This window comes from Leucoraja erinacea, chromosome 10 (assembly GCF_028641065.1).
Source record: "Leucoraja erinacea ecotype New England chromosome 10, Leri_hhj_1, whole genome shotgun sequence".
Lineage (NCBI taxonomy): Eukaryota > Metazoa > Chordata > Chondrichthyes > Rajiformes > Rajidae > Leucoraja > Leucoraja erinaceus.
Genome location: NC_073386.1, coordinates 36,770,427 through 36,797,356, shown reverse-complemented (window position 1 = coordinate 36,797,356; position 26,930 = coordinate 36,770,427). Strand labels below are relative to the sequence as shown.

The 26,930-nt window shown below is 40.7% G+C and overlaps 1 protein-coding gene across 1 annotated transcript in view; it reads right to left on the bottom strand.

Moving 5' to 3' along the window:
* The window catches only part of astn1 (astrotactin 1), a 1,772,582-nt gene that overhangs the window by 689,746 nt on the left and 1,055,906 nt on the right, over positions 1 to 26,930 (bottom strand). Inside the window, exon 11 of the mRNA XM_055641960.1 lies at positions 14,198 to 14,348. Within this exon, the coding sequence (XP_055497935.1) occupies positions 14,198 to 14,348 (151 nt within the window). The remainder of the gene's footprint in view (positions 1 to 14,197; positions 14,349 to 26,930) is intronic.

Genomic DNA, 26,930 nt, shown 5'->3' with positions numbered 1-26,930 from the left:
GGCAGTAAATCAAGTTATCAAAGTATTTCAATAAATAAAGAATTTAGACAGTTTTGTGGGCATTTCTACTGTACGCTTACTCCACCGAGGTAGACAGAATTCTAGTAAATTCCACATTAAATAACCTTGCGGGAACAGAGAGAACAGCAATAATATCATACAGCTGGCACCATGGTGTAACGGTAGAACTGCTGCCTTACAGCGCCAGAGACCCAGGCTCAATGCTGACTACGGGTGCTGTCTGCACGGAGTTTATCCGTTCTCCCTGTGATTGCATGCATTTTCTCCATGTGCGCTGGTTTACTCCCACATTCCAAAGACGTGCAGGTTAATTAGCTTCTGTAAAATTGTAATTTCTCCCTATTGTAGAAACATAGAAAATAGGTGCAGGAGGAGGCCATTCGACCCTTTGAGCCTGCACCGCCATTCATTGTGATCATGGCTGATCGTTCCCTATCAATAACCCGTGCCTGCCTTCTCCCCATATCCCTTGACTCCACTAGCCCCTAGAGCTCTATCTAACTCTCTCTTAAATCCATCGAATGACTTGGCCTCCACTGCCTTCTGTTCAGTGAATTCCATAAATTCACAACTCTATGGATGAAAAAGTTTCTCACCTCAGTCTTAAATGACCTCCCCTTTATTCTAAGACTGTGGCCCCTGGTTCTGGACTCGCCCAACATTGGGAACATTTTTCCTGCATCTAGCTTGTCCAGTCCTTTTATAATTTTATATGTTTCTATAAGATCCCCCCTCATTCTTCTAAACTCCAGTGAATACAAGCTTAGTCTTTTCAATCTTCAATTGTGTCGGATAGTGCCAGTGCATGGGGTGATCGCTGGTCTGCACAGATCTCTAAAGTCTAAGATAGTGGTACAAACCACTCAGTTGTGAGGGGCAAAGTTTAAAAGGAGATGTGCAGGAAGAGTTTTATTTACGGAGGATAGTAGGTGCCTGGAAGGTGCTGCCAGGGTGATGGTGGAGGAATATACAATTGTAACATTTAGAGTTGGTTTGGATAGGCACATGGATGAGAAAGGATAAGGATCATGTGCAGGCAGAGATTAGTTTAATTTAACATCATATTCAGTGCAGACATTGTGGGCCACATGGCCCATTTCTGTGCTGCACTGTTCTATGTTAACCAATGTGGCTAAAGGGATCAGGGGGTATGGAGAGAAGGCAGGTACAGGATACCGAGTTGGATGATCAGCCACGATCATATTGAATGGCGGTGCAGGCTCGAAGGGCCGAATGGCCTACTCCTGCACCTATTTTCTATGTTTCTATGTAATGTTATAATTAACAAGTGTTGCTGGCTTGTTTTGCCACTCAGTAACATTACAGCTGATCCTCTACCTCATCCGCTCTCCTGCCACCTGACCTACATACTATCCATCACAGTCTACAATACAACCCACAACCAAATATGCACACGTCTTCAGGTTGGAAAATCCTAAACATTAATGTCTGAGTACAGCAGTGTCACCATGGCTCTCTCTTCAGAGTTGAAACAGAATAATTAACACTGAAGATCTGGTTGAGAAATCAGTTAATAAAACAAACGAGACCATGAACTTTATAATTAGCTGTACAGAGTATAGGATCACCATTGAATTCTGGTACCCATATTTCCAGAGGCTTCCTGGATTATCCGTTTTGCCAGACCAACAGAGATCACTGACTCCGTGAGGAGTTGAAATGTATAGGAACAGTCCGCCTAGGCTGCCGAGGGACCAAGATACCTGCCTGCAAAGTCGGCCTCGGAAGTTGACTATGGGTGCGGATCTGAAATCTCCGGTAATTGTAATTTTGTCTGGATTAAGAGGTGTCGGACCACAAATTGTCAGAGCATTGGTGGTGGACCTACACCTCCATAAACACAGATACACCAACAACTGGAGAACAGCAGATGGATGGATTCAGACATTCCAAAACAGACGCTCGAGTCCATGCAGCCCATCAACATCCTTTTATGCTGCTCTGACACCAACTCAAATTTATTTTTCCCACTGTTCCATCAACTCCCCCAAGATTCTACCTCTCGCCACTCACAGTACCGAAGATAAAACTAAATTAAATGATATTTCACATTCATCCTTTTCATCTGAAGCCATACCATAGTTTTCGATTCTCCAATTTTGGAGCATAGTTTGGCAGATTACATCTATAAACAATGACCTGCAGATGCTTGTTTACAAAAAAGAGACAAAATGCTGGAATAACTCAGCAGGTCAGGCAGCATCTCTGAAGAACATGTGTAGGTGACTTGAGTAGTCTTATGGATGCTTGATTAAGTTGAAAAAAATGTGACATTTCTGGCACATTCCACTGCAGCGGAATCAGAGATAAAGAACTAAGTCCCAAGAATTAAAGTTTTGAAAGATAGACAGGAACTTGTTTTCATTAGAGCAAAGATGACAGAGGCACAACTCAAAGTTACGACCAAACTATAAATTCATGTTGCAAAATCTTGAAAAAAAGCTGCTCTGTTCTGGTGGAAATGAATCAGATTGCCCAATATACCACTCTGGACATGGCTAATACTACCTAAGTCCACATCCAGCAGACCTAACCTATTTAATGCTAGTTTCTTCCTTCCTAGCTGTTAGCCAATTGAATCATCTTATCAACAACTACAGATTAGTTCTGAGCTACTATCTACTTCACTGGATACCCTCGGATTATCTTTACTCGGACTTTACTTGCACTCAACATTATTACTTTTATCATGTATCTGTACATTGTGGACGACTCGATTGTAATCGTTGACATTCCACTAATTGTTTAGCATGCAACAAAATGCTTTTCATTGTACTTTGTACATGCACCAATAAACTAAACTAAAAACTAAACTAAAATAATGTACTCCTCACCTTTCCCCTCTTCAGCTCAAGGATCTTGCCTTCTTAACCCATGTACCATTGGATGAAATCCCTATATTTTTGGCTGCCTCCTATTTTTACCTTGCATCTGATATATGTCAAACTTTATGCATCTTCCTGGTACAGGAAAATGGAAGTGTTTATTCAGCCCTCTGAGCCCGATTCACTAATGCCCTTTCTCATTCCCTCCTCCTTTCATGGACATTTCCTCCATCCCTAGGATTGTTTTCTCTGAAACAGCGGAGGTTGCGGGAAAACCCGATACAAGTATATAAAATTATGAGAGGCACAGATTGGGTTGACAGTTAGACCCTTTACCCCATGATGGAAAAATCAAATATTAGAGGGCGTAGCTTTCAGGTGAGAAGGGCAATGTGTGTTCACCGCCATTCTTCAATTGTCAGCTACTCTGAGCAAGGCATTGATAATTTTCACCTGGATATGCAATCCCTCATTTGCCTGGATAGCATGCAAAACAATTTTTGACTATATCTCAGTACACGTGATAATAACAAACACATTTTTTCCGCCTCATGCCCAGTAATTTAACATTCTATATTCTCTTAAAAAAACAAATAAAAATTGAGAAGCAAGCTGTGGAGTTGAAAATATTTGCAGATTGTTACAGCTGGTAGAGTTGCTGCCTCACTCTGCCTGATACTTATTATTATTATTATTAAAGCTTTATTTCAGACACAGGTCCATATACACATCAAACAGTACAAAGAATTACAAAGATACATTAAGAAATTGCATATTAGCCTAAAATTTATATAAGCTATTGCACCAATGCCATCTTAGCCTAGAAGTGAATCTATAGCAGCTTTTCAGACGGCTGACTAAGGCTTCAATTATGTGGTTCTCTGACTTGTCCAGGCGACACATAAAACTAAACATCAGCTGTCTTAAGAGTGCCTCACAGGTTGGCACTCTAGTGGACACAAACAATTGACTGGCACTATGCCACGTAGGGACACGAAGTAGCAACCTCATTGCATCATTGTATGCTACCTTAAGCCTCTGCATACCTCGGCTCGATCCTGACAAGGGCTGCTGTCGGCGTGGAGCTTGCACGTTCTCCCTGTGGGATTCCCTGTGGGTTTCCTCCTGGTGCTCCGGTTTTCTCCCACATCCTAAAGATGTGTGAGCTTGTAGGTTAATTGTACCTTGTAAGTTGCCCCTTTTGAGTAGAGAGCGGGAAAGTGGGAGAACACGGAATCAGTATGAACAGGTGATCATTAGTCGATGTTGACTTTGTGGGCCAAAGGACCTGCTTCCATGCAGTATCTCTCAACAAAACTATATTTCTAACTGTCTCTATGAGGGATGGTGCATAAACTGCTGGTTGAATTCTAATCCACATAACTTCCAACCTAATTAGAGTATTCAGAAGCTACAGAAGAGACTCCTGGGATTGAATCACATGATAAACATTGCATGATAAGTAGAGCACTTTATCATGTATATGCTGCATAATAATTGTATAGTAATAAATTAAACAGAGTAATTTAGTCTAAGGTTCTGGTGTCTTTATAAACAGGTGAAGCCGAGTTTAGTTAGTCGTCACAATCCATCAAGTGAACTGCTGCTTCATTATTCATTGCTGGTCATTTGATATTTTTAATACCTAGAAGAATAATGACTAGACAATCAAGAAATACAATGTAATTTCTAAAGCTATTTTGCATTAAGTCTTAAGGAATTGTATTCAGATGGACCCGGATTCAGAAACTCTATTGCTTCTAGTTCTTAGTTTAGTTCAGAGATACAGTGCAGAAACAGGCCCTTCGGCCCATCGAGTCCACACCGACCAGCGATCCCTGTACAAGATCCTACACACGAGGGACAATTTACAATTACACCAAGTCAATTAACCTACAAAACTGTACATCTTTGGACTGTAGTAGGAAACCTGGAGCCAACCCACGCAAGTCACTCTTTTCTAACCTTGTACATCTAAATGAGAAATGATTGTATACACAAACATTTGGCAATATTACATGCATATGTCCTGAGATGCTTCAAAAGAAAATGGGATTGTGTTTTGAAGACATCTTGATCAGAAGTAATATAAAGGAACTGCAGATGCTGGTTTATAGCAAAAAGAGACACAAAATGCTGGAGTAAGTGGGTCAGGCAGCATCCCTAGTGAAAATGGATGGGTGATGATTTGGATCGGGACCCTCATTCAGGCTAATTGTTGTAGGGAGAGAGGGGAAAAAAAAAACTGGAAGCGAGGGGGAAAAAAAGAGGACAAATCAGGACCGCCAATAGATGACCGCAGGCAAGGAGGTTCCCCGATAAGGTAACTATTTGCTAGAGACAGGTATGAGCCTAAGAGCGATACAGAACTGTGAACTGTGGAACTAGTTAACAGACTTTTAGGGGAGGAAGGGAGAGGGATTTGTGGAAGTTACCCAAAATTTTAGAATTCAACGATCATACCATTTGGTTTGATCAGATGTAACACTGATCATGGTAGGGAGTCCCACTTTAATTATATTTCTATTCATAGATTGACACAAAAAGCTTGAGTAACTCAGCAGGACAGGTGGCATCTCTGGAGAGAAGGAATGGGTGACATTTTGGGTTGAGAACCGCCTCGACCCAAAACTTCACCCATTTCTTCCCTCCAGAGATGCTGCCTGTCCCGCTGAGTTACTACAAAATTTTGTGTCTATCTTTGGTTTAAACCAGCATCTGTACTTCCTTCCGACACATCTTCCTATTCATTGTGGAATGGGGGGGGCAGGGGAATTGGGGGGGGGGGGGGGGGGGTAGGGGGGGGGGTGGGGGTGGGGGGAGAGAGCTCAGAGAAAAGATGGTGGAAGAGCCACGAGGGAGAGGGGTATGTCATGGGGAGGGGGGCAGGAGCCAGTGAGGGGGACCAGAGGGGAGGGGCTGGAGCTGGGGGACAGTGCGCCCGGTCCCACCAGCGCCAGGCCCCGGCCCCACCAGTGCCCAGCTCCCTCAATCTCCCCACTCTCCTTCCTCACTTCCCCAGGATCTCAAGGGTGCAGCAGTGGGCCTTGCAGTCGACCAGGCCCTGGGCCGCTCCGCATTCCAGTAGCGGTGATGCACAAAATCTGTTTGCTCCGCTCCTTCAGCTTTATTGTGACAGAGGAGCCGGCCAATCAGTGCAGCAATGGCGAGCCGGAACGGGCGTCGCCATCCCGGGTGACTGACAGGAGAGGAGACCAATCTGCGCATTGCGGTTTTAAAGATTTTTAGACCTTAAAACTTTTATAATACTATAGATCGGAACAAATCTTGTTGCACTTGAGCACAGGAGTATGGTGAATAAGGTGGAGAAAAATTGTAGCACTATTCTGTTCCGTTCTTGCGCAAATTGAAAAACCACGCAAACTGGAAGAGCACAAGATCAGACTTTTAGTTTATGTATACTGTAGATGGTTCCCATCTTATCAGGTTGCTGAACCATTCTCCCATATGCTAGGGTGCAGTCCCAGTCTTCCAACCTGGGCTTTTTCTCTGCAGGTAACACAACAATGCTGTAAAACTAAGTTTTGCACTCTGGTACTTATCTCTGTGCTTTTGGGTATAACTTAATTGTGCTTATGTAGAGTATGATTTGATCTGACTGGATAACCCACAAATAAAAAGCTTTTCACTGTATCTTAGTACATGTGGATAATAAACCAATACCTAATGCCACACTCAGTACTGTTACTTATTCTGATCCTGGAACAAGGTTTTATACTCTGACAAGGTCTTCAGAAATCCTACTTTCAAAATATCTTGTCTATCTTGGAGTCAGCAAAATCCAAAATCATAAACTGAAAGCAGAGCAGACCCAGTGGATAACAACGATAACTATCAGTGGGTTTTTTTCCCCAATTTCACAAAACCCAACAATGTCAGTGATGCTTTTCTAGCCAGATTCAAGAACATTTGTTGCTTTAATTTTTTTCCCCCATTTATTTCTTCACAAACCACAATCACTGGCATCAAATGTTATGTGACAGCGATTTGCATTGATCGATTGATTGATACAGCACAGAAATAAGCCCTTCAGCCCACAACATCAATTACCCCTTTTCACACCAGTTTTATGTTATCCCGTTTTACATCCACTCCCTACATACTAGGCACAAATTACAGAGGCCAATTAAAAATGTACACATCTTTTGGATGTGGGAAGCAACCGGAGCACACAAAGGAAATCTATGCGGTCACAGGGAGGGAATAAAAACTCTGCAGCAAGTCCTTCCTGCAATCTAAAACTCTGCATCATTCACTCAAAATGCATGTTTTTCCATGTTGTGCAGAGGAAAGATAAATATTTTGTTTTGTTTAGTTTAGAGATACAACGCGGAAACAGGTTCTTCGGCCCACCGAGTCCGTGCCAACCAGCATTCCCCGCAAATTAACACTACCCTACATACACTAGGCATAATTTTACATTTATACCAAGCCAATGAACCGACAAACGAGTGTGGGAGGAAACCGAAGATCTTGGAGAAAACTTACACAGGTCACGGGGAGAACGTACACACTGCGTACAGACAAGCACCCATAGTCAGGATCGGACCCTGGTCTCTCTACCGCTATGCCACCATGCCGAACATGTATCTGTATGCAAAAAACAGCTGATTCATATCTAGTGTGGGTTTAGCTGCAAATGGTATCAGGCTTCAGGAGGAGATATCAAGAATTATTGTTCTTTTTGAAAAACTTAAAGATATAAAATTCCATTCTGCCTAGTCTGCATTAGTTTTATATGCCAGGTGCTGATCCCAAACATCCAGTTGAGTGTAAGCACGAAGAACGGATTCAATTGGGGCCATCCATCAAGTGGAACAGGCGTGAAGTTCCAGTCAATAAACAAGAGAAGCAGCTTCAGTTATCGATGTAGAACCAGAAGCTCAACACAGCTCTTTGCAGCATTTGGTGTAGAAATAAAAAGATAATTGGATGTATTTGCGATGATTTCTGGGTTGAATCACTCCACCCTGGAAATCTGACTGGATTGGATTTAATGGTTCTTCTTTGTCACATATGCACTGCACAGTGAAATTATTTTTGCATTGCTCCCACATGTCATATTTTTAGCACCATTTACAAAAAGAAAAAGTCCAGAGTCCACGTGCTGGACGTATTGGAGTGCCCCGATCCAGGAAAGCCCCAGGCTGCTGTAGGGCCTCCTCAGTCACCATCATTTCCTTTGTTCCAGATTGTAAAATAGTGATGTTAAATAGTAATCCCATGGGTTTGCACCAGCTACGTGGGTCAGACCAATTACAACACAAAAGGAGTAGGAAAGGACAACGGCCAAATAAAGGGTTGTATTCAGAACTACAAACATTATTCCTCATGATCATTCTGCTTAAATCAACGTACAAAAGTCTTGGTGTATGGTTGGTTCTCGTCATTTCCCCCTTGGAATTTAATACTGAGACAAAACTATGTAAAGTTTTACGTAGAGCAAGAGTAAGGACTAGGATGTTGAGAACTGGGCCGATTTCAACTGCTTCATTTTTATACATGCTGTTATTATTTTTTTATTGTATGCTTCAGTTTTTGTTCAGAGGTAAATTGTTCCATGTTGCCAAGTTGTTCCAAATTTTACAGAGTTTGCTGCTGAGTTTTTAATAAGAAAATTTCACAAACGTGACGAAATGTGACAACAGAAATTGAGGACAGATGGTACACAAATTTAATATTTTCAACCCATTCTTTAGTGCAAGTCGAAAAGCTCTCCGAGGTTCTGCTCTTTTTGTTGCTAGGACTTATGAATCATGGAACACAAACATAAATTAATATAAAATGGGAAAGTCTACTTCAACTTTGCAACTTTCTAGATTTTCAGGATTTCAGCCTTAAAATAAGGCAAAACATTAAATAACTGTTAAGCAGGAAATCTCCACTCACCGATGGTAGTAGTGCTACACTCAGCTCACTGACAGAATTCCCATCCAGCGGCCAGAAGGCAGTGGGTGCAAGAAAATGATCATATAATCCAGGCATGCCATCATGTGGCAACGCTGTACTCTGGCAGTGCTGTTATTGGATGAAATATTAAATTATGGCTCCAATACACAAGAGATCGCACAAGTTGCGCATTGTGAAGCCAGAGGAAGGAATGAAGGTGAAAGGGGATGGGGAGGGAAGAATTGAAGGAGAATCCAGGTGGGGCACAGGAAAGAGAGGGGAAGGGGGAGGGGTTTAGCCACAGAACTCTGCTGAATGAGTTCATGTACTTTGGTCTGGTCAGTGATGGCAGGAGCTAGTGATGACATGCGCTGACTGGTCCATTCCTGATCCAATGTCAGTGGTACAATGGATTTGACACATGAATGCACTTTGGAAGCTTTACTACATTATTCATAATGAGACAGATGCTTTGCTGGCTTGTATCAACTGGAGTACTTATACCTATTGATAGAAAATATTGGAACCATTAATCTTCGTAAAATGAACACAATCATTTTCCATGCCAACATTCCTGTTGATATCAACCTGCCTTGATTTATCGCATCCAAGATTTATTTAATATAATTAACACCTACTCCCCTTGAAACCTGTTTGCTTCACCTAGTCATACAAGTATACAGCACAGAGACAGGCCATTTGTCCCACCTGCCTGCACCTGACCCATGGCCTTCCAAATAAATGTACCTGTTCAAGCGTGTTATAAAGGTATCAGACTCTACCACTTCCGCTGTCAGCTGGTCCATATATGTACTACCCTGTGTGGGGAAAAAGCTACCTTCGGGTAATTTTCAAATTTTTCCCCTCTCATATTAAATCTATGCACTCTAGTTTTAATCTCCTACCCTGGAATAAAGATCGTGGCTAAGCACTCTATCTATGCCCCCCATGGTGTTATAACCCTTGAGATCACCCCTCAGCCTCCTACTCACCAATGAAAATAACACATACCCATAGTTCCTGTCAAATCCTCCTTGATCTCATGCTGTACAGCAGCCTAACTGGTAGTGATGTTGCCTCAGCGCCAATTACCAGGGTTCAAACCCAACCTCGGGTGCTGTTGGTGTGGAGTCTGCAGGTTTCCTCTGGGTGCTCCAGATTCCTCCCACATCCCAAAGACATGTGGGTTTGTCGGTTATTGTGCCCTGTAAATTACCACTAATATGTAGGGAATGGATGAGAGGGTGGGATAACATAGAGCTAGTGAGAACAGGTGATCAATGGTCAGTGTGGAATCTATCGGTCAAAGGGCCTGTTTCCATGCTGTAAACTAAACCAAACAGTAGGTATTTGGAATTTAACAAATTGGATAAATGAATGGCATCTCATGGCTTGTCTACTCATTGATTTTGACCAGTCAGCACTGGCTAAGTACATAACATAGTAACCACAGGAGGTCGGTAGATTGACTGTCTACTCATTGTTAGACTTACCATTGGGAACAGAACTACTGTCTGTGTCATCAGCCAACAGGTTGAATACAATTTAATTTTGGAAACACTAACTGGATTTTGAGAAGTAAAGTAATCATTTATAACTTGTCTTTAATTACACGTTTACTCTCTTGTCAGTACTTACTGAAATACATGTTGACCATGGATATATAGTTGTGTCTAAATAAATGGATGAACTGGATGTAAAGTTAGTCTGGTTCATTAAAATTAAAACATCAAATGACCCAAAGATTGGAGTGGCTGAAAGCAAGTTTGCAAACTATAATATAAAAGCATTAAAGCCACTAAGTGTTTTTGTGGCAATTAAAGCCACAAGGCTTTCGTAAATGAATATTACCTTCCCATCCCAAATTAGAAAGCAATTTGGAAGTGTTCAGTCAGGAATAACTCCCAGAAGGTAATAAACATGTTACAATTTATTTGGATAGACACAACAATTACAGCACGGAAACAGGCCATCTCGACCCTTCTAGTCCGTGCCGAACACATAATCTCCCCTAGTCCCATATACCTGTGCTCAGACCATAACCTTCCATTCCCTTCCCATCCATATAACTATACAATTTATTTTTAAATGATAAAAACAAACCTGCCTCCACCACCTTCACTGGAAGCTCATTCCACACAGCTACCACTCTCTGAGTAAAGAGATAGACACAAAATGCTGAAGTAACTCAACAGGTCAGGCAGCAGCTCTGGAGAAAATGGATAGGTGACGTTTTGGTTCGGGACCCTTACCAAAACATCACCTATCCATTTTCTCCAGAGCTGCTGTCTGACCCTCTGAGTTACCCCAGCATTTTGTGCATCTTCGGTATAAACCAGTATCTGCAGTTCCTTTTTATTACAATTTATTTGGACGTGTTGATATCTATGCGATATGAGAGACAGAAATTTTAACTTCGTAATACACAAAGTTGGCATTTTCTCTCATATCTGCAAATGATTCCTGAAATAGCAAATAATAAAAATGAATAGGTAGAGGAGATTGACAGTGCTCTGCTGTTTACTGCATTCTGTATTAAAGAAGTTCCCTTCCAGCAGATGCAGAAAGAAACCGTTGCAAGATTTATCTATCTTCAGGACAGAGTTACAGGTTATGAATTCAAACTGTTCAATTACATGTCGAATAATAGGTGTCATAAAAACAGCTCAAATCTTTGAGATCAAGAGAGTAGAGAACATCATTTCTTAAGCACATCTTATTGTTTCTGTGGGAGTGGATTCAGTTGGAAGCATGGATTAAATTAAAACAGATGAACTATGTTGATCCATTAACAACATTGATATGCCAGAGAAGTGGTCAACTCAAGCGCATAACACTTAAGAACAAAACTCGTTTACCCCAGTCACTTATTTGAGGAAGTAATTATGTTCATCAATCATATATAATTCAATTATTTGTTCTTCTTTCATGGTGCATATTGGTGGCGAGTCTAGCATTTGTTGGCAATCTCTAATTGCAGTTAAAACGTTGAGGTGAACCTCCTTGATGAACTGCTGCAAACGCATAAAAAAAACATTCGAGCCGTGCTACTCTGTACGCAGTGCCAGGATTTAAAACAGTAGAAATGCAATCTATATTCCCAAATCACTAAGGTATACCCCTTGGGGGGGATGTGTAGTGATGGCATTCTCATATACCTGTTGCCCTTCTCCTTGACAGACATGTGGGGTTGGGAGGTGCTGCCACAGTAACTATGATAGTAACTGTAGTTAATATTTTGGATAGTATACATTCGCAGACACTACAGTCCGATGATAGAGGGTTTTAATGTTCGTATGGTGCAAGGGGCGCTACTCACGTAGCCTGCTTTCTTCTGAATGATGTCTAACATTGTGTGTGAGAACTACTCACATCCAGACAGGTGGTGAATATTTTGTCACGCTCCTGACTTGTGTTGTAGATGGTGGAAAGGCATTATGGTGTCAGGAGATTAATCAAACATCTCTCACCTGTTCTGGTGAGGCTCAGGAAAGCAGACAGCATCTGTAGTGAGCGAGGGACAGCATTGATATACTTTTGATTGCAAACAATGTCACCGAGGCACATGGTGAGAATTAAAGGAATAAAGTATGAATGTAAGATGACTTCAGAATTAAGGGACAGAAGTTTAGGGGTAATATGAGGGGGAACTTCTTTACTCAGTGAGTGGTAGCGGTGTGGAATGAGCTTCCAGTGGAAGTGGTGGAGGCAGGTTCATTGGTATCATTTAAAAATAAATTGGATAAGCATATGGATGAGAAGGGAATGGAGGGTTATGGTATGAGTGCAGGCAGGTGGGACTAAGAGGAAAAACAATGTTGTTCGGCACGGACTTGTAGGGCCGAGATGGCCTGTTTCCATGCTGTAATTGTTATATAAGATGGACACAAAATGCTGGAGTAACTCAGAGGGCCAGGCAGCACCTCAGGAGAGAAGGAATGGGTGATGTTTCAGGTCAAGACACTTCTTCAGACTGATGTCAGTGGAGAGGGAGATACATACATAAGGAAGTGTAAGTTGTGCAAACAGGACAAAGGGGATGGAGATCAAGGAAAATGCAAAATAGATCATTGTTAGCTGGGAGAAGGTAACAGCAAAGCATATAGAGATAAAATGTAGTCGGAGACAGTCATACCGGATGGAGAACTGGGAAAGGGGAGGAATTGAGAGAGAGGGAAAGCAAGGTTACTTGAAGTTAGAGAAGTCAATGTACATACCGCTGGGGTGTAGGCTACCCAAGCGAAATATGAGGTGCTGTTCCTCTAATTTGCGCTGGACTTCACTCTGGCAATGGAGGAGGCCCAGGACAGAAAGGTCATGAATGAGAGGGGGAGTTAAAGTGCTGAGCAACTGGGAGATCAGAAAGGTTCAGGCAGACTGAATGGAGGTGTTCAGCGAAACAATCGCAGAGCCTGTGTTTGGTCTTGCCGATTTACAGATGACACCAAGAACCGCGGATACAGTAGATGAGGTTGGAGGAAGTGTAAATGAACCTTTACCTCACCTGGAAAGACTGTCGTGGCCCTTGGATGGAGTCGAGAGGGGAGGTAACGGGGAAGGTGTTGCATCTCCTTTGGTTGCAGGGGAATGTACCTGGTGAGGGGGTGTTTTGGGTGGGAAGGGATGAGTTAACTTGGGAGATGTGGAGGGAATGGCCTCTTCAGAAAGCGTAAAATGGGGTGGAAATGGGAAGATGTGGCTAGTGGTGGGATCTCGTTGGAGGTGGCAAAATTGTCGGAGGATTATGTGCTGTATTTGACGGCTTATGGGGTGGAAGGTGATGACAAAGAGGACTGTCCTTGTTGCGACTGGGGAAGGGGGAGCAAAAACGGAGCTACCGGATATCGAGGAGACCCTATTGAGGACCTCATCTATGATGGAAGAGAGGCACCCCCGATTCCTAAAGAATGAAGACATCTCCGATGTCCTGGGATGGAACACCTCAACTTGATGCAGATGCGGCATAGAATTGAGAGTAGGTGATAGAGTCTTTACAGGCAGTAAGGGTGGGAAGAAGTGTAGTCCATATAGCTGTAGGAGATGTACATACATATTTACGCAAACATACATATGTTTGTCATGGACAAAAGTAATGATGGGTTGGTTATGAGGTGCTTTTGGAACCCAGTTGCCAAGGCCAGCTAATTGAAAATTCAAATTTTCTGGTACAAAAAGACAGAAGAAAAATTACCATTTGTCTACCAGGTTATGGATAATTTACAGTCCAGAACACATTTTGCAATGGACACTGAATGATAATGATGATACAACATTCATTGAATACCTGACAACAGCAACTTGTGAATCAAGGTACATCATTTATTCTCATATGGTCATAAAAGCTGTCTAATGTGTTATGGAGATTCATGATGAACACCACCAGTCCTTTCTGGCAGAGTAATAAAAATAACTCTGCTTACCACACAACCACTTGAATCAAGCTTGCGATCCGAGATACAGCAGAAGTTTCTGCTGCAGCCACCATTATCCTTTGTGCAATCTCTCACGGGGCCAAAAGAGTCAAGAAGTACCTCAAGGCTATTAAAGGAAGTGGAGATCATCGCTTCTTCCCTGCAAAATATAAACGGAACAAAACGGATAAATAAAAGGGCTTTTAACACCAATCCAAAGGTAAAATATTTGACCTGATATTGTTTTTGTCTCAGCATTATTATGAAGTAATTTCCCCCCCATCATATTCATGTTTTCAATTAATTTTCCATTCAGCTTAAAATGGAAAATGATTAAAAGAACACAGAATGCTGGAGTAACTCAGAGAGTCAGGCAGCATCACTGGAGAATAAGGATAGAACATGGATATCCTTCTTCAGATCAAAATTGACCAAATAAAAATAAAATGTTAAATGTTCATACAAAAACAAAAACAAATGTCTTATTTAAATTTGTGGTTGTTTTCCCCACTCATATCAGAACCTGCTGTGAAATGTTCAGAGATTTTGACAAATTAAAGAATTCCATTGGACATTGAAACAATTTCAAATAATAGTAATAGTCGGTACTAAACCTGCAGACCTATATTCAAGAGAAAAAACATGACAAAAAGCTCAGTATTTTAAAATGATCCAATTCCCTGATGGCAATCATAACTATCATAGAGTTTGAAGAATTTCCATTGATATTTTTTAATTATCACAAAGGAATGTCAAGGGTTTTTGTATGAATGATTAACACTACAAAATAAACATTCATCACATAGTCAGATTTCAAAGTCTAGAACTTCAAACCAAAGGAGCCGATTAATAGAAGAACAGCAGAGTTTGATGCACAGAGACAGTGTGGACGTGTCTTTTTCATCATCAGCCCAAGGTCAATCTGAAGGTGTGAAATTATAATAAGCACACTGAAAAGGAGTTTAGTCACAGGCTGCCCGTGAAGCCTTGATGCTCTTTTTAAACATGGTACTAATCCACACAATATATACAACCAGGAGACTCTCAGTCTTGGTTAGGACTCCCTCCTCACTGCATAGTTTGAAGATAGAACAGTACCTCACAGGAATAGGCTCTTCAGCATACCATGCCGAACATGATGCCAAGATAAACTCATCTCATCTTACTGCACATGATCTATGCCCCTCCATTCTCTGCATACCCAAATGCCTATCCATAGAATGAGAGTACTTGGAGTCAGATTCATATGGCATGGAATCAGGCCCTTCGGCCCAACATGCCCCATTTAAACTAATCCCACCTACCTGCATATACCTCTAAACCCGTCCTATCCATGGACCTGGACAAATGTTTCTTAAATGTTGTGCTCTTACCTGCCTCATCTACCTCCGGCAGGGATGGAGGATCCAGGATAATTGACAGAGCACTTCACAATTTCTCATCAGTTTCCAGCACCTTTGTTCTCCCCCTCATTTTCTCTGCGCAGACCATCGGTCCTTGTCAGCATGGATTTACGAAGGGGAAATCATGCTTGACTAAACTTCTGGAATTTTTGGGGGATGTAAATAAGAAAATGGACAAGGGAGAACCAGTGGATGTAATGTACCTGGACTTTCAGAAAGCCTTTGATAAGGCATAGGAGATTAGTGGCTTACCTTACCTTATACTGTGGCAGCCATTTACCTTCTTCTTCATCGCAGATGTCAATTTCAGCCAGCGCTCCCCTGCTTTCCCTGGCCCCTGCCTTTGCGGTGTCTCTCTCTGTGTCTCTCTCTCTGTGTCTCTCTCTGTGTCTCTCTCTGTGTCTCCCTCTGTGTCTCCCTCTGTGTCTCTCTCTCTGTGTCTCTCTCTCTGTGTCGCTCTCAATTCAATTTCAATTTAAAAACTTCATTGGCATGATAAAAAAACATTGTTATATTGCCAAAGTATAAAACATGACATACATGTTTAAAATGCATAAGTATAAATACAAGTATACAGTGCATGGATAGATATGTCTAAAAATATCCCTAAAAATGGCGGCGCCCTGGTTGGCTGCGGCTGCATTGACTCTCGTTAGGGATAGCGATAAGTTTTCTAAGGTCCGGTTCCATAACTTGCAGCGGGCAGGCTGCAAGTTAACGTACGATCATGGGGCTTTACTGAGATTTAAATATCGACACTTTTTAAAAACTTTTTATATATATTTATTTTACAGAACCATGCACATGAGGCATTTTTATGGACGCACCTAGTTACTTTTTACTATTACCTGATTTTGGAGAGTCAAATGCAACAAAATTTCGTTCAAGGTGCACTGTGTCTAGGTGTATATCTGAATGACAATAAAGTTTTCATTCATTCATTCAAACATTCATTCATTCATATGTCCCTGTACATAAACTCGCAATAGGCCTATAGCCCTTTATTGATTGCTACACGTTCTTGCAGCTGTAAGCAGTACAACACAATAGCATGTTTAGCAATTAAATATTAATTTCTTAGTGTTAGTTAATGTCAATTAAATCTGTGTCTCTCTCTTGTCTCTCTCTGTGTCTCTCTCTGTGTCTCTCTCTGTGTCTCTCTCGTCTATTGGAATTGGTAGAATCAGTTGGGAGTTGAGAAACAGAGAGTTGCAACAGTGTAAATGGGTGGTTAACTATTGGCACAGACCTGCTGAGCCGAAGAAACAGGCTTTGACTTAATAGATATGACTGGTTTAGAAGGATAGGGGCAAATGCAGTAGGTGAGACTAGTGCGGAAGGGGCATATAGGTCAGTGAAAAAGTTGGGCCGAAGGGCCTGTTTCCATGCTGTATGACTATGTCAATATAATGTGAAAGACCCAAGGTAAGAATTCTTGCAGCATAATTGTGCTTGGTATTAAGTAAGGCACAGTTACACTGCCGTTTCCAAAGTGAGCAGCTTGCTCATATTTAACAACACAAGGGCTACCTGCTGATCTGATAACGTGCATGATGCAGGGCGATTATAGATTTTTTGGATTCAGCAAATCTGATGCATCCTACTAATGCCGCAACAGAAGTGTTTCTCTCAGGGTGGCAAATTAATTTACAGGTAAGGTAAACAACTTTTAAAAGCTAGCCGTTTGTGTATTTTACACAGCTATACTGCAATGATTACAAGGGATCTGAAAGTCAGAATCATAGAACAGTACAGCACAGGGGCAAGTCCTTTGGTCCACAATGTCTAGGGTCAACAGGATGCCAAGATAAACAAACCCCTTCTGCCTGCACATAATCCATATTCCTCCATATCCAAGTGCCTATCTAAAAACCTCTTAAATGCTACAATCGTGTCTGTTTCCACTACCACCGCTGGCAGCACATTCCAGACACCTACCCTGCACGTCTCATTTAAATGCTGCCTCTCCCACCTTAAAGCTCTGCCCTCTAATCTTTGTGACTTCCACTCAATGAATAAGGTTCTGATTGTTCACCTTATCTCTACCTCTTATAAATTTTATACATTTCGATCATGTCTTCCCTCACTCTCTAGCTCTCCAGAGAAAACTATCCAAATATGTCCACCATCTCCTTGTAGCTAATATCTTCTAATACCCGCTGCAGTGGTAAGCAACTCCTGCTCCTCCCCTAGCAAAGTTATAGAAAGCTGCATCATGAGTTCCTGACTTGTGTACTTCCCTGCAGAACACAACTGGTCACAGGCCTCCAGCTAGAACAACATCCTTCCACCACAATCCTCTTTCTTCTGTTTTGGATCCAATCTCCCATCACCCTGGATCCCACACATCTTAATCAGCTGCATCTGAGGGACTTTATCAAATGGCTTACTAAAATCCATGCAGACAACATCCACTGCCCCACCCTCATTAATCACCTTCATCTCCTCCTCTAAAAAATCAATCATGTTAGTAAGACATGGCCTGCAGTGGACCAACCCATCTGACTGCATCTCATTAGCCCAGTCTCGTCCAAATACAAAATAAATACTATCCTGAAGAATCCTTGCCAATAGCTTCCCTACTACTGACGTGAGGTCCACCAGTGCATATTTTACTGAATTATCTCTATTTCCTTTTGTAAATTAAGGGACGATATTCATTCCAGTCCCTGGGTCCTTGCCTGCGGTTAGAGAGGATACAAAGATCATGATCAAGGCCCTTGCAATCTCCTCTCTCAATAATCTGGGATAGATCCCATCAAGCCCTGGGAATTTATCCATCTTAAGAAACTAATCAATATCACGTAACAACTAATTTGGGCAACCTATTGCAAACAGTGTTCCCTTATTTGGGTAAATTTTATCCAGAATAAGGGAATCAAGAAACAGAAGACAGGTTTAAAGCCAGAAGGGAAAGATTTAATAGGAACCTGAGGGCTCCACATATTGGGTGGTGGGTATATGAAATGAGGTAATTGAAGCAAGAACTGTAATAGCATTTAAAAGACACTTGGATCAGTACATGGATAGGAAAGGTTTCAAAGGATATGGGCCAAATGCAGGTTGGTACGACTAGTTTAGATGGGGGCATCTTGGCAAGTTGGGATAAAGGCCCTGTTTACATGCTGTATAACTCTATGGCTCTATTCAACACGCATTATATATAATATGTGTTAAGAAAACACACATTGTAGCAGAACTACAGATACATTTTTGCAGCAGGCGTGACAAGACAGTCAAACAAACACAGCTCAATTTAAAATTTACCGATCAAAAACTTATGTTTGCTCATACTAATAAGTCGCTTTAACACGCCACAAATAACTTGCCTCAGATAATTAGTGAGACAAAGTTTAATATTTTGCCATTGATTAGGTCTTCTAACAAGGGATACACATCTCAGTATGAAAATTTGCTGTCATCTTCGACGATACTAAAAATACCAATAATAAAACATGAGCCCAATTCACATAAAACTCAAAGGTACATCAAAACTTCAGACTGAAGAAATAGGCAACGTTTCGGGTCGAAACCCTTCTTCAGACTGAAGGGTTTCGGCCCGAAACGTTGCCTATTTCCTTTGCTCCATAGATGCTGCTGCACCCGCTGGGTTTCTCCAGCTTTTTTGTGTACCTTCGATTCTCCAGCATCTGGAGTTCCTTCTTAAACATCACATAAAACGCATACTGCCTTGCCACGCAACAGCAGAAGCAAAGTTAGTTACAAAGCATTCTTGTGGTGAGACAGATTTATAAATCTGTGAACATAGCTTTACTATTAGCAGTCCATAAAATAAGGAGAAAGCAAAGACCATTATACCAACCAAAGATTAAAGGATACACATTAACAGTTGCCATGTTAACAGCTAAATAGCTACAATGCAGAATTGGAAGATTGCTCAAAGTAACTTTACATGTAATTATGGTAAATTACACCCTTGAGTGGTTAGAGTGTGAACTTTGGGAATGAAATACCTTTTTACTAAATTCTTGTGAAAATAAGCAAATCTGTGTGAGAGATACAAAGACCAAGGACATTCTTCAATAACATCAGCAAGGGAAACCTTAACATCATTCTTCTATTTCATACAAAGAGTAAATGGGCTGTTGTGGAACAAATAATATAATTTTCCTATTTCAAATCATATTCATTCAAATTCTAGCAATTTGGCTGTGATAATCACTGAAAAACAGCAAGCAAGTCCAAGGGAGTTATTTCAAATAGTATTCAGTATTCTTTGAGGGGTAGGAAGATCAAATCGATACAGAAAAATCCAGAGTGTAACTCTCCCCCAAAAGACTAAATGTGACTGTTGTAGGAAGAGGAGCAAATGTGTATGGCAATTCCATAGGTTGTTTCCATTCAGTGAAGTGTAAAATGACGAATTAAATCATATCCCTGTTTTTTTTTAATTTTAAGGTAATGATGAAGTTTAAATACGCAAGGGTATGGGATTAGATTTTACTGCATTTTAGATTGCATTTGTTAAAGAGAATTCTAAATGGTCTAACTTACAATGCACTGAATTACCATATAGTATAGTGCAGTTGCATCATTTTCATGACATTGTTTGAAAGAACATATGGGTGGCACAGTAGTGCAGCTGGTCGAGCTGCTGCATCACTGCACCAGACACCTGGTTTGATCCTGCTCTCGGGTGCTGGCTGTGTGGAGTTTGCACATGCTCCCTGTGACAGCGTGGGTTTCCTCCCACATCCCCAAAACATGTGGGTTTGTAGTTCATAGGCCACTGTAAATTGCCCCCAGTGTGCAAGGAGTTGATTCAAAACTGGGATAACATAGAACTAATGCCAATGGACTATCAGTGGCCTGTTTCCATACTATATTTCTAAACTAAACATGCAAACAATAACAAAAAAAATTGATAGTTATCAATAAATTAAAAGTAAATTCTGCATTCAAAATAGTTCCATTAATTATTCCACTCATTCAAGTACCATTCAAGAACTATCCAAGTTCCAGTCTGCATTTGATATGTTGTCTTACTGCAGATGCAAAATGAGTGAGAAAATCTCTGCAAACATAACAAAGATAACAACTCTGCTTTCAAGGGGGTGATACAAACATTATGTTCCAGATGGGGTCATTATAAGTGGATATCTCCCACATCGTTTTTGTTTGTCTTTGAATTTTGACAGCTAAGCAAAAGAAATTGAGGGAAACAGTAATATTTGATCGGAGTTGAGATTTAAATGATGTGTGCTAGGAAACATCAATATTCCCAATTAACATATCATAAATATATTTTACATTGTATAAATTGTCTATGGATCTAATTATGACAACTCACTGTTGCTAAGCTCTGACAGTCCAAGTACAAACTATGTGTACAGGAGGCTTCTGCATAATGGGCAAGATTGTGTTCCTCAGTAAACGTTTGCATCGTGATTTTCCATAACATGAAGCCACATCTGAGGATGCGTCAAGAAATGTGAATGGAAAAAATAATAGTGCATTAATTTATTTACTTTTTCTTTCTTCACATTAATTCTGTGGTAAATAAATGTTATTCTACATCTCAACTTTTTGGGTGGCGATTTCCCTAACCCTGTATATTGTTCTTCATGAATCAGGTGATGGTAGGTAACTCTTTCCATTCACTGTCATGCGTCTTTGAAGATGTACAGAGAATATATTTGACAGAAGACTTTTGAAAGTGCTAACTTTGTAACAATTTAGCAGTGGTTGAAGCATCTTAAACTTTTAATAGAGATCTGCATTTCAAAGTAAAGATTAATTTTTGACCTGAATTCAGTGAGATTGAAAGATATGGCATGGAAACAGGACCTTCAGCACACACTGACCATTGATCACACGTTCACAAGCTGAAACTCTTCACAAACAGCCACAAAGTTGAAAAGTGAACTGAGTTAGCAGCTCTATCTGCTACGCAAATGGCATGGTTTGTGATGCTGCAATCCAGTCTCAGCACTGTGGCATAGCCCACAGCTATCAAACCAAGGCCAATTATATTCATTGGATCAATTCCCCCAGTTCTCACTGTGGCAATAACAGGGAGAGAATTTTATTGAGATAAGTTGGTTTATTGTCATGTGTACCAAGGTATAGTAAAAGGCATTGTGCTTTATACTAAGCAGTCAGCGGAAAGACCATACGTGATTACAATCAAACCGTCCACAGTGTACAGATACATGATAAAGGAATAACGTTTAGTGCAAGATAAAGTCCAGTGAGGTCCTATTAAAAATAGTCGGGGGGTGTTCAATGAGGTATATTCTAGCTCAGCACTGCTCTCCAGTTGTTGACAGGATGGTTCAGTTGCCCAATAGCATCTGGGAAGAAAGTCCCTAGATCTGAATGACAATGGCCATCTCATGCCACAGTCTAGTCAGTTTAGAGCAGCCATGTTTTTCACTTGCAAAGGAAATCTCACACTTTGAGAGACATAGGCCAAAAGATATTTTTAGCAACAGCCCTAAACAAGATTTAAGACTTCAGAATCCTAACATTTAAGACTGAAGAGAGGACAGCAGAGCCGGCCAATAATTTATGAAGATAAAATGTGAAGAGTCATTTCTACTCTTTCTGCAACTCTTCTACTGTATAATGCAAGACTACATTAGAGATTTAGTTCATTGGTTCTCTCTTGTGAGAGTGGATTCCACACTATACACACATTTTGCTGAGAGTACTTAAGTTGTTTAACTTGATGTTACAAAGATATATTTTTTTCTCCCTTCCTCTTCTTAACTACCATTTCATTTTACATATGGAATAAAATTTATTCTTATAGATTTGTAAAAATTAAACAAGCAAACACAAACATGCTTTTTTAACTGATGTTTCTTGACATATGTGCAGCTGAGGAGCTTCCTCTGACAAAAATTGCTTAACAAAAAATTGGATTTTTGTGAATATGCATTACCATGGCAGAAAAAGTGCAGATAAAAAATGTCCTAGGGCCCCAATGAGGTACATTGCAAGAACAGAAATGCATTTACTAAAGGGCCTGTCCCACGTGCATGTAATTCCATGCGGCAAGCACGACCTAAATGGCCGGTCCCACCAGCATGCGCAACCTAACGTGGTCGCTTGAGCCGTACGGGGGTTTGCACTGTATGTCCAAAGTAAATATTAAATGCATTTAGAGATTCTAAACATCTGCCATCTTGCCTAACAATCTCAAATACACAATAATTCATTTACACGTCCAATTATTTTGCAAAATGCATGGTACCCTTGGAGTTATTGGCTTTATTTCTGTGAGATTGCTTAGAATTGTTCCATTTACAATATAAACTGATGCTTTTATTTCAGCACAGAGAATTTAAACCATGTGTGTAATTTCCAAGCTCATTCCTCGGATTCTCTTTTAAATTGTAACATCAATGTACATTTTTTTGTCTGGTGCTTTCCTTGCAATTTAATGACCCGTGAATACTTTAGACTATGCTTCCTTTACTTCTGCCTTAATTTCTTGATGAGCTGCTGGGATTAATTCTGTCTTAGAAATGTGCAAATACTCCACATTTTGGAACAGCTCAATGATTCCTCTGCTTTGGAACAATTCACCAATTCTCACAGCTTCCTCTAGACCAAAGCAAAGAGAATTTCCCCATGATATAGATGGTGGCTATTCAGCATGTCAAATCTGTGCAGGCACAGAGCAATTCCATTTTCCCCCATAATACATATTGGCATACTGTACTGGTGGGGACGGGTGTGTCACAGTGCAACATTGGGGTACAATACTGAGGTGAACGGGTCTGTCACAGTATGTCATTGGGGTACAGTACAAGTGGGGACAGGTCCATCACAGTAGAACATTGGGATACAGTACTGGTGGGGATGGATCTGTCTCTAGTACACTGGAGTACAGTACTGGTGGGGACATGTCAGTCATTATTTAATATAGTACAGGTATAGTAATGATGGAGATAAGACTGGCACCATATAACACTGGGGTATACTGGTGGAGACAATCTATCATCGATGTAACCATAATTTCAAAGAGTTATTTTTTAAAGATGGTACAAGCACACCACACTTTAAGATTATTTGAACTGCAAGCCTTACCTCAATTCCACTCTTAGACTTGAATATGTTGGACAAGAACTCAGAGGATTTCAAGGTTAAGCCAGTGGTATGTGCACTGTGATACTTGAGGGTAGAGAGAGGGGAAACCCCTTTTGATTTCTGACACAGGAAAGTTGGAAATGTTTTAGCTCTGAAATGAGGATATGGACAGCTAGCAGTTGCTAGGGGAACTGAATGCAGAAGTCCAACTAATTTGTAAACCAGAGTACAGATTTTAAAACGGGAGGCACCTTCAAACCAAGAGCCAGTTGGCTAAGAAAGGAGAATGATGGGTGAATGGACTGGAATAAGTTAGGGCACATGTAGCAAATTTTGGGATGGCATTTTTAGATAGTTGACTGAGCAAGACCAAATAAAACTGAGTTAATCGTCAACTCTAGATATTACCCAAGTGGAATATAAGCTGTTCCTCCAGTTTGCATAAGTTGCTCAGGAGGTTGCGATTACAATTAGAAATTAGGTCTAAAGTTACCTGGAAAATTAGGGGACATTTAGCCCAGTAGGTTAGGGATGTGCGAGGCACTTCTGAAAGAGTCATCTGTACCTTGCAACACAAAAGTCTATCACTGGTCTATTTTTGAAGACAAGGCTAAAAGAGGAGGTTTAGCACCCTGAAAAAGAACAGCAGAGCGCAGAAAGGTGTTATGTGGTTTATTCTTATCTGGTGCTGGATCATTACACCAGTTGTTAAACAAATCATTTTATCTAAGACCATAGCTTGAAAGGATTGGAGAAAGGGATGTTAAAAGGGAATTACTACGTCTTCAAGCTTGGGTCTGATTTACTAAATCAATAGCTACATGAACAATGTGATGAATAGAATGTAAAAGGCTGGAAATTTAAGAATGCAGTAATACCTAATTACACTTGATAGCACTGAAGAAGGCCAAGTAACCACAAGTGTGATGCAAAGTGCTGGACTGACTCAATGGGCCAAGCAACATCTCTGGAGAACATGGATAGATGGCATTTTGGTTCTTTTGAAGAAAGCTCGCAACCTGAAATGTCACCTATCCACGTTTTCTAGAGATGCTGTCTGACTCGCTGAATTACTCCAGTACTTTGCGTCTTTATTTGCAAACCAGCATCAGCAGTTCTTCATTTACTACTTTTAACCACGTCCGAACCAACTTTTTACAAGGGCAATCACAATGTATTTCCTTTTCTTTGCAATGGGCATGAACCTTCATTCTGTCAAACATTTATCCAGTTTGGCTGTAAAAGATGCAGTGGTCTCATATCTATTCCACATGGAAAACATTTCATGGTTCGATAAACTTTGCACAAAGACACATTGTCTTATCTCTGTTCTCACTCTCAATCACAATTTAAAATGGATGATTATTCATCCCTGAATCTCTACAAGAGGAATTTAAATGAAAAACCTATTCATCCAAAATTCAGCAGGTGCTTAAAATCCTTTATTAAATTTATTTTTAGTCTTTCCAACAAAATTAATATCAGCAATAACAAGCTGTATGGTTCTTGAAACCTGTACAGTCATCCATGGTTGGCTTTTTTTTTTACTATTTGAATGCCTTGACACCAAAATATCTAACCCACTCACCCTCAAACATCTGACGATAGAGCATTCAACAAAGCCAACCTGAAAAAAATCACTCCCAAACTACCACCAACATGTTGTCTGCAGCACCAGAGAATTAAACACTCTTGACCACTGTAATATAACCATCAAGGATGTCTATCGTTCTATCCTTTGCCCTCACTTTGGGAAATCCGATCATTCAGCGGTGCTGCTTCTTCCTGCAGCAACTGAAGAACGCACCCCCAGAGGCGAGGTCTGCACAGAGCTGATCTGGGGAGGCAGAGGAACAACTACGGGACTGCCTGGTGTCTGTAGGCTGGGCAATGTTCATGGACTCTGCAATGGACCCGAATGAATTTGCCACAGTCATTACAGATTCATAAGGACATACCTTCAAGGTCAGCAGTAGTATATGTCCGCACAAATAACGTCGGGATGAAGTGGAAAGAGATTCTGCAGCGTGAATTCAGAGAGCTCGGAAGAATGTCAAAAGATAAGTTAGCTTGTTTTTATGGTCATATGTCCTACCTGTGACAGATGTAACTCTGAAGTGGCCTCACTGACCCATATGTTTTGGTCCTGCCCACTTTTTGAAAAATATTGGAAATACATTTTTGATAATATTTTTGTAGTTTTAGGTATTGATTTACAACCTCATCCTATTACTGCATTTCACAATGTTAGATTCTATTCATTTGTCCCGTTCTGCCTATCGGCTGATTGCTTTTACCACATTAATCGCCAGAAGATATATTTTATTTAAATTGAAAGACTCTAACCCTCCGACCACATTGGTATTCTGAAACAAAATCATGTTTAAATTTAGAAAAAAAAAAATCACGAGTGACTTTGTTGAACCCTTGGTTAAACTTGATAAGACTTGGGAAAGATTTATTCAACATTTTCACACAACATAAATTGCTCCCTCTCCAACCGTTATAAATTTTTTTTTACCTTTATATAGTGGAACGGACTTGACGACAAACAGGGACTTAAATGATTGAAATTCTCAGCTCACATTCTGTTTTGCTTTTTTTTTTTCTAGTTTAGGGGGTTTTGTTTCTTCCTTTTTTCTTTTTTTTTCTTTTTATCTTTTTGTTTCTTTTCTACATATAAGTTTTCATTTAAATATTTAACTATATTTACATAGAGACCGGGAGGTCTGTATTCAATGTGTATTTTGACACTGGACTCATTTTAGGTTATACCTGTTATTAATGTAATCCTGATCCCTATGTATCAATATCATTGTTATGTTTATCATTATTCTTTTTGTTTTGTTTTTGTTTTTTGGGAAAAAAACGAATAAAGAGATTTTAAATGAAAGAAAGAAAGAAGGCTGAAAAGCAGGACATCCAGGGTGGTTTTCTCCAGTTTGCTTCCAGTTCCTCGTGCTGGTGAGGGCAGGAACAGGGAGATAGCAGATCTGAACGTGTGGCTGAGGAGCTGGTGCAGGGGCATGGATTTAGATTCTTAGACCACTGGGATCTGCTTTGGGGTAAGGGTGAATTGTACGTTGCACAGGCGGGGGACCAGCAATCTGGCAGGCTGGTTTGCCACTGCTGCACGGGTGGGTTTAAACTAAATAGTGTGGGGGGAGGGATGTGGGGGGAGGGGAGGGGGATGTAGACTAAATGGAGATACGAGGATGGAGTTAAGGGAAAGAGAGTATAATAAGGGAAAAAGACAATAAAGTTGAATTGAATTGAAGTAA